Source organism: Sinocyclocheilus anshuiensis, unplaced genomic scaffold (genome assembly GCF_001515605.1).
Source record: "Sinocyclocheilus anshuiensis isolate Anshui unplaced genomic scaffold, SAMN03320099.WGS_v1.1 scaffold156, whole genome shotgun sequence".
NCBI classification, from domain to species: domain Eukaryota; kingdom Metazoa; phylum Chordata; class Actinopteri; order Cypriniformes; family Cyprinidae; genus Sinocyclocheilus; species Sinocyclocheilus anshuiensis.
This window is the reverse complement of record NW_015554069.1, coordinates 170846-179306: the sequence shown is the minus strand read 5'-3', so window position 1 is coordinate 179306 and position 8461 is coordinate 170846. Positions and strand designations below refer to the sequence as shown.

General features: G+C 42.6%; 1 protein-coding gene across 1 annotated transcript in view; it reads right to left on the bottom strand.

Moving 5' to 3' along the window:
- Window positions 1-6237: 6237 nt before the first annotated feature.
- LOC107668684 (protein NLRC3-like) overlaps window positions 6238-8461 on the bottom strand; it is a 35720-nt gene continuing 33496 nt past the window's right edge. Inside the window, exon 6 of the mRNA XM_016460650.1 lies at window positions 6238-6526. Coding sequence (XP_016316136.1) covers window positions 6373-6526 — 154 coding nt within the window. The 3' untranslated portion in view covers window positions 6238-6372. The remainder of the gene's footprint in view (window positions 6527-8461) is intronic.

The window sequence follows — 8461 nt, the reverse complement described above, 5'->3', positions numbered from 1 at the left end:
ACTTTTTTAGGGAGTAACGCAATATTGTAATGCATTACTTTTAAAAGTAACTTTCCCCAACACTGTTGATAAGCTTGCTAAGCAAGCCCTTAAACACTCAGAAATAGATATTCAAGTGACTCTTAGCAAAAATGAGGTTAAAGGGAAAATTAAAGAATTCATAAACAAAAAAAATGTCAGGAAGTATGGAAATGTGATAGCAAGGGCAGACAAATGTATAATATTCAGCAGCAAGTAGGAAATGGAAGAAGTATTTTTAGGAATAGGAAAGAAGATACAATTATTTCTCGCATCCGAAACCGCTGAACTACTTTGTAATCATGTGTTCCGTTTCTACGGATTACCCGAAGACATAGTATCCGATTGAGGACCCCAGTTCACTTCTAGGGTATGGTCCGCCTTTTTCAAGCATCTCAATGTGAACATCAGCCTCACGTCTGGCTATCACCCCCAATCCAACGGGCAAACTGAGCGCCTGAATCAGGAGGTGATACGATTCCTCAGATCATACTGTCAACAACAACAATCAGACTAGAGCAGGTACTTGCTATGGGCAGAATATGCCCAAAACTCATTGATGAAACCCTCCACCGGTATGACCCCTTTCCAGTGCATTCTGGGCTTCCAACCTCCATTGTTTCCCTGGTCTGGCGAACCCACCAAATTACCTTCAGTCACAGATTGGTTGCAACACAGCGAGGAGGTCTGGGACCGGGCACATACTCACCTACTTCATGCCGTAAGGCGTCAAGAACAACAAGCCAGCCGACTGTTGCTGTTCTGTCTTGCCGGTATTTGACCCTGTATTCTCTGACTATTCTAAATAAAAGCTGCAAATGGATCCAAACGCTTCTGACTTGTCACAACACATATAGTCAAGAATTATAGTTTGGAAAAAGTATAACTAGTAAAATGTGTACAAGTTATGTCACAATACATAACACAACAACAACTAATGCAAGTAATAAAAAAAGGCTTACTCATGTAAATTACCTCTTCCGCTGCTTAAGATGCGCATAGCATGGCGTTCTTCTTATGAGAAAAATACAAAGGAATAATCCGTAGAAACGGAACACATGATTACAAAGTAGTTCAGCGGTTTCGAAGGATGTGGGGAGTTTAGGCTGCGGAATCAGACGGCAGGCTTTGGAGAATCGGTCAACAATGGTGAGTATATATATGTATTTATTAGTGCTTCACACTCCAGTCCAGTTGGTGGCGGTAAATGCACCAGAAGTTGGTTTGCCATCCGCCATAAAACGTTATTAGAAGAAGAAGAAGAAGAAGAAAGATCGAACACAACTGTTTTGAACGAGCCCACCTTTTTTTAACAACCAAAAAGTGGCTGTTTCATTGTCTGTTGAGGAAATACAGATGTTCCTCTCGTTGATATCAGAGGAACGGATCCAGCGAGAGCTTGATGGGGCGACGTGGAATGAAAAAGTTTTCAGGGGTCACGGCAGTAGAGGCGGCGCAACTAGTCAAGTCAAGTCAAGTCTGCTTTATTGTCAATTCTTCCACATGTACAGCACATACACACAGAGAATTGAAATTGCGTTACTCTCAGACCCTTGGCAGAGGAGCGGATCCAGCGAGCTTGATGGGGCGACGCGGAATGAAAAAGTTTTTCAGGAGTCGCGGTAGTAGAGGCGGCGCAACTATAAACGACATGTGAATAATCCCACCCACTCTAAAGCGGTACTGAACTGCAGTGGAAACACAAACCAAGCCGAGCCGAGCCGTACTGAGCCGTGCCGAGCCGAGTCGTACCACGCAGTGGAAAAGTGCCATTATACTCTCGAAAGGGCATCTGCCATAATGTTCTCCTCCCCTTTCTTGTGCCGGACATCCAAGTTGTACCCTTGTAGAGTAAGGGACCACCATAGCAACCGTTGATTGGCACCTGACATACAAGAAAGGAACACCAGGGGGTTATGGTCAGTATACACCACAACAGGACTAATGCTGTTACCGAGGTATACATCAAAATGCTTGAGAGATAATAACAGTGCAAGGGCCTCTTTTTCAATTACACTATAATTTCATTGAACTCCAATTAACTTACTAGAAATATAGGAGACAGGATGTTCAACACAAGCTCTCATCTAGAATTTTTTTATGTTCTGGGATTGTTTTCAGCTGCAAGTTTTATTTTAGTTCCCAGAATGTTCTGCTAAAAGGTAGGATAACATTCTCTAAAAACATTCTAAAAATGTTTATTGATAACATTGAACATTATCCTCTAACATTCTAATAAAGCTTCCCATCACACTAGATGTGGACTTACATTGTTCAGAAGTCAAATTTTGGTTGAAAGTGAAAACGTACTCGATTACTAACATAACCTCGGTTCCCTGAGATACGGGAACGAGTACTGCGTCTTGCTTAAAACGCATATGGGGAAAAGCCTTTTTTCTCCTGAACTGAAGCCTTTTCATTCACTGCACGGCCATTGGTTCGTGCAGTGCTTAAAAAACGAACCAATGGCTCGGCAGCGGAGTCGAAAATTGTTCCCAGGAACGAAATTCGCTGGCTGGGCATCTGCTCCGATCTACTTTGTAGGATAGAGCCGCACGATGTAAAGAGGGGCACTGATCCTTTTGTGTGAGACACGGATCGAAGCACAGTGGGGAGAGCGAGTACGCAGGCTCTGTGTCGGCGTGAGATCGCTCAGACCCGGTTGCTTAGTTATCAGGCTTCGTCGTTCCTCTCTCCGAGGCTTGCTGAGAGAGGAGAAACGTGAGAGCGGGGCTGTTCAGTAAAAAGGCGGTCCGCGAGTGGAGAAAAGCGAGACTCATGCTCGAGTGAGCATTCTGTCTCAATAAGCGTGTAGCTCACTGCCCTTCTGCGGCGGATATGAGTGCAACAGGAAGAGCGAGCACGCAGGCACAGTGCCGGCATGAGATCAGTCAGACCGATTGCTTATTCCCTGACTCCGCTGTTTCCCTCTCCGAGGCTTGCTGACAGAGGAGAAACGGGAGAGCTGGGCTGCTTATGTACGCAGACACAGACTGATACACTGATATACCACGTTGAATAAGCTGCTTGGTTTGAATTTGTGTATGCTGTTTCATCTCTACACTACTGACAATAGAATCTAGAAGAAAAATAGACTGCACATTTACAGTAAGCGGCAAGGAAATACATCTGCATGTATTTGTTCTGCATTCAACTGGTTTATTTGCAGTCCACAAACTGGACTTTTGTGTCTCATAAAGTGTTATAGAATAGAATAGAATAGCTTTTTATTGTCATTGTACAGCTGCACAACGAAATTTGAATTTAATGATTGTGTTTGTGCTGTGGGTTGGTGTGCAGTCGTGGGTGTATAGTGAGTATAACAGAGGACTCAGCACACAGCCTTGTGGGGCTCCAGTGCTGAGAGTCAGGGTAGTTGAGTGATGGCCCCCCAGCCTGACAGTCTGTGTGCGGTTTGTTAGAAAATCCTTTACCCAGAAACATATGTAATCACTGACACCCAGGTTAAGCAGTTTGGTGACCATTCTGCTGGGAATGATAGTGTTAAATGCGGAACTAAAGTCCACAAACAGCATCCTTACAAATGTTCCCGGGTGCTCCAAATGATTCAGCGTGGTGTAGAGAGCAGTGTTGATGGCATCATCAGTTGACCTGTTAGCTCTGTATGCATACTGATGTTGATCCAGAGTGGAAGGAAGTGATGATTTAATGTGTGTGAGTATCAGCCTCTCAAAACACTTCATTACAGTGGAAGTGAGGGCCACAGGTCTGTAATCATTAAGACTGCTGATAGCTGTTTTCTTGGGGACGGGCACTATGGTGGCAGACTTGAGGCAGTTGGGGACAGTGCATGTTGACAAGGAGAGGTTGAAGATGTTACAGAAAACCTCTGCCAACTGATCTGCGCAATCTCTGAGTGCCCTTCCTGGGATGCCGTCTGGACCGGCCGCCTTTCTGGGATTGACACTACGGAGCACTTTCCTGACCTCGGCTGTACTCACAGAAGGTGCCAGGCTGTCAGTGGATGGTAACAGCACATACTCAGTCTCATCCGTGCTGACATCAAAGCGGGCAAAGAAGTGATTTAGTTCCTCCACCAGTGAGTCACTGGTGCTGCTGATGTCTGGACTTGTGCTGCTTTTATAATTGGTGAGATGTTGGATACCCTGCCAAACTCTTCGAGGGTCCCCATTACTGAAGTGGCCTTCAATTTTCTGCCTGTAAGCTGCTTTTGCCTCTTTGATGCTCCTCTTCAGGTTGGGCCAAGCTGTACTATACAGTTCTACATTACCAGACCTGAAGGCTGAGTCCCGGTCCCTCAGACAGAGCTTAACTTCTGGTGTCATCCATGGTTTGTTGTTTGGATAGGATTTGATTTGTTTCTCAGCTGTGACATTGTCAATGCTGAACTGTAGATAGGATAGGACAGTAAATGTGTAGTCCTCTATGTTTTGTTGTGCAAATAAGTCCCAGTCAGTGTGTTCAAAAAGGTCCTGAAGTTGGATGGAAGCTTCCTCAGGCCAGGTCCTTATTGTTAAAACAGATGGTTTAGTTATCCTGATGAGAGGTTTGTATGCAGGGGTGAGAAAGAGGGATAGGTGATCAGACTGGCCCAGGTGGGGGAGGGTCGTGACTTTGTATCCATCCTTAATGTTGCTGTAAACATGATCCAAAACATTACGTCCTCTCGTGGGGCATGTAATATACTGATAAAAGATAAAAGTACAGTTTTTAGATTGGCTTGATTAAAGTCCCCCGCTATAATAAAAATGCCATCAGGGTAAGCAGTCTGCAGATTGTTGATAGCCGCCAGCAAAACATCCAGTGCTTGTTTCGTGTTGGCGCTTGGTGGAATGTACACAGCCATAACAATAACAACAGTGAACTCCCGCGGCAAGTAGAAGGGCCGGCATCTTAGCGTTATATACTCTAAGTGCGGCGAACAGTGTTTGTCCGTGACGGTGGCGTTGTACACCACTTATCATTTGAGTAAATAATCAGCCCCCCGCCTTTGCTCTTACCGGAGACGCTGTTTCTGTCAGCCCGGTGCGCTGTGCGGCCTGCTAGCGCGATAGCTTCGTCCGAAATTCCCGAGTGGAGCCAGGTCTCAGATATGATTATGACCGAGCAGACTTTAACTGTTTTTTTCGTCAATATGATCAAATCCAATTCTTCTGTTTTGTTGCTGAGTGACCTTGCATTTGTGAGGAAGATGCTGGGCAGCGCAGGCTTATGGGGTGTTCTCTTTAGCCTTGTTAGCAAGCCAGCCCGGCAGCCCCGCTTTTGCCTGCGTTCCCTGCGCCGCCTCCTGCGTTTACCGGTCGGTATGATGATCCATGGAGATCCCGCTGGACGAACGATCTCTTCCGGGAATTGTTCGTTGTTATAATAATGATTCCGGATTGAGTCTGGCTCGGAGCACGACGCTCCGATCTTTAACAGGACATCACGATTATATGTAGAGTTGCTGCTCGACAGACAGGCACACATAACAAACAAAACAAACAAAAAACACTGGGAGAGCAAAGCCGCTGCGTCCATGCGCGCCGCCATTTTCCGCCATACGATTATGGCACCATAGTTCCACCGCCCTTGTTATGCTTTCATAAGGTCTCTGACTTAAGTTGCTGAATGTTTCTCTGATTTCCCAAACTGAGACTGACACTGAATAACAGTTGTCTATATCCCTGAGTTCATTTTTTTTGTCTGTGTGACTGTATTCAAAATAGTAATAATGTTCCTGCATTATTTTTGTCTTATAAAGTAGCTTGTCTCCTTTCTGATAGTCAAGAGATGAAAGCTGCTGGAGTTTCTTCACTTGAAAGCATCTCTGTTAGAGTGGAGATTGTCATACAAGACAGAGCCAGTCTAATCAGTGTCTGTAAATAAACAACATAGTGAGCAATTAGTTTCAAAGAACATCTGTATTTATTACTTTTTTATTCTGACAGTAAGCCAAAAGTATTTACAATGCCACATTTCAGTAAAATAAAAAAAGAAACAGTAAAAGGAATCAAACTGCACATCTAAAACTTGTACGTACATAAAAATAAAAAAATGCATAAACAGTGTATGGAGGTGCTGACTAACCACAAGAATCTGGATTGTGTGAATAATGTAAAACCAGAAACTAGACTGAACCTTCATTATTTACAGCTTAAATTTACAGCTGCTTATGGACCAGACAGTAAAACCTGAACTTTCTGACATTTATGTGAATAAACAGGTTTTAAGTATGAACAAGAATGTGATGGAGGTAGAAAGTGTTGTCAATAGTTTGTCTGTTATTAAATCTGACACAGAGAGAGTGATGAACCAAACAACTTAAATCCAGCATAGAGGGGTTCAGTGAATGTGGTGTTTAATGTGTATATGTGTGTGAGTGTGTGTGTGTCAGAGACGCTGTTTGTAGAAGGACAGAGTGCCGGCTGGCCAGTCCAGATACACTCCTACTCTCTTAGATTCTGGTACATTAGTTGTTATGTTATTGCTCACATTATTGTGCCAGACAGCAAATCCATTACTATTGCAGAAAAGACTCCAGGATTTGTTATTGTATCCAAACTTACAGACAGTCCCTTCTTTTCTCCTGATTCCTTTATAGGTCACTGCTATACGAGTCCAAGAACTCTGTTCATCCTCCCTGGAGCCCCATTCAGCCTCCCAGTAACAGCGTCCAGTCAGACTCTCTCCACACAGAACCTGAGGAATATCAGCAAATCTCTCTGGATGATCAGGATACGGCTGATGATCTTCCACATACGAGATCTTTCTGTTCTTCTCAGACAGGGTGAGTTAAGTGTGTGCTGTGTTTGGATCCAGTGTGAGATCACAGGCATCTGATAACAAGAAGAGTGATAGAAACAGTTCAAAAATCTAATTTGTTATCATTAAACATGCAGAGATGTGTCAGAGAAAGAACCTACATTTTCTTAGTCCTGGTGTGATTCTGAGGGGTCCTCCATGATCCGAACTAAAAACACACAAACACACAGACAAAAAGAATCATAAGTAGTTATTCACATTCAATAGCTATTCACATTCACTCCGCTAATATATACACTGTACAAAATATGATCAGTAAGTCATGGCAACTTATGTTTTTACTGTACATTACTTTATCTCATTAAAATAAGTTGAGCTATTATATTTTTATTAAGTTGTGAGATTCAGTCAGTTTATTATAGGCTAATTTAAGTTGAAATGACTTACACAACCAAGCTGATTATATTTAAAAATGTAAGACAGCAATTGAACTGGCAGCAGTTGAAATAAATGAACAGTTGTATTTATTATTGTTATAGTTTTATTTATATTATTTATTTTTCTAGTTGTCTTAGTGAACAGCTTTACAAATATATTATCTTCAAACATTATTTAATATTCAGTTACAAATTATTTGCATTGATTCAGTAACTCTGCAACATATACATATCATCATATGTTTTTGTCTGCAATCTTTACATTTGTATTAACCCAATTTACATCTAATGAATATCTTGTTTGCTGTTGGATTTGCTCTCCATATTAGATTTAAATTGAACTGATCAACTCTGCCCATGTTGCATTTGTTTACGGTAAAACACTATTCATCTTACAAAACAGCAGTAAAAATATTATGCAAATACATTTGGTGAGCTAATACAGAGATTTATTCATTACAAGCAGCGAAGTAACAGAAGAAAAACGATGCAGCTCCAAAACGTAACGTAAACATCACATACTTGAGTATCTGCAGTTTATAGTTGGGATCCTCCAGTTTGTGTTTGAGCAGCTGGACTCCTGAGTGTCCTGGGTGATTGTAGCTCAGATCCAGCTCTCTCAGGTGTGAGGGGTTTGAACTCAGAGCTGAAGACAAATAACCACAGCCTTCCTCTGTCACCATACAGCCAGACAACCTACAGACACACACACACACAGACAGATTATCTACAGACACACAGTCAGATCATCTACAGACACACAGTCAGATCATCTACAGACACACAGTCAGATCATCTACAGACACACAGTCAGATCATCTACAGACACACACAAATCTTCTAGACACACACAGTCAGATCATCTACAGACACACACAAATCTTCTAGACACACACAGTCAGATCATCTACAGACACACACATATCTTCTAGACACACACAGTCAGATCATCTACAGACACACACAGTCAGATCATCTACAGACACACACAGATCTTCTAGACACACACAGTCAGATAATCTACAGACACACAGTCAGATCATCTACAGACGCAGTCAGATAATCTACAGACACACAATCAGATCATCTACAGACACACAGTCAGATCATCTACAGTCACACAGTCAGATCATCTACAGACACACACAAATCTTCTAGACACACACAGTCAGATCATCTACAGACACACACAGTTCTTCTAGACACACACAGTCAGATCATCTACAGACACACACAGTTCTTCTAGACACACACAGTCAGATCATCTACAGACACACACA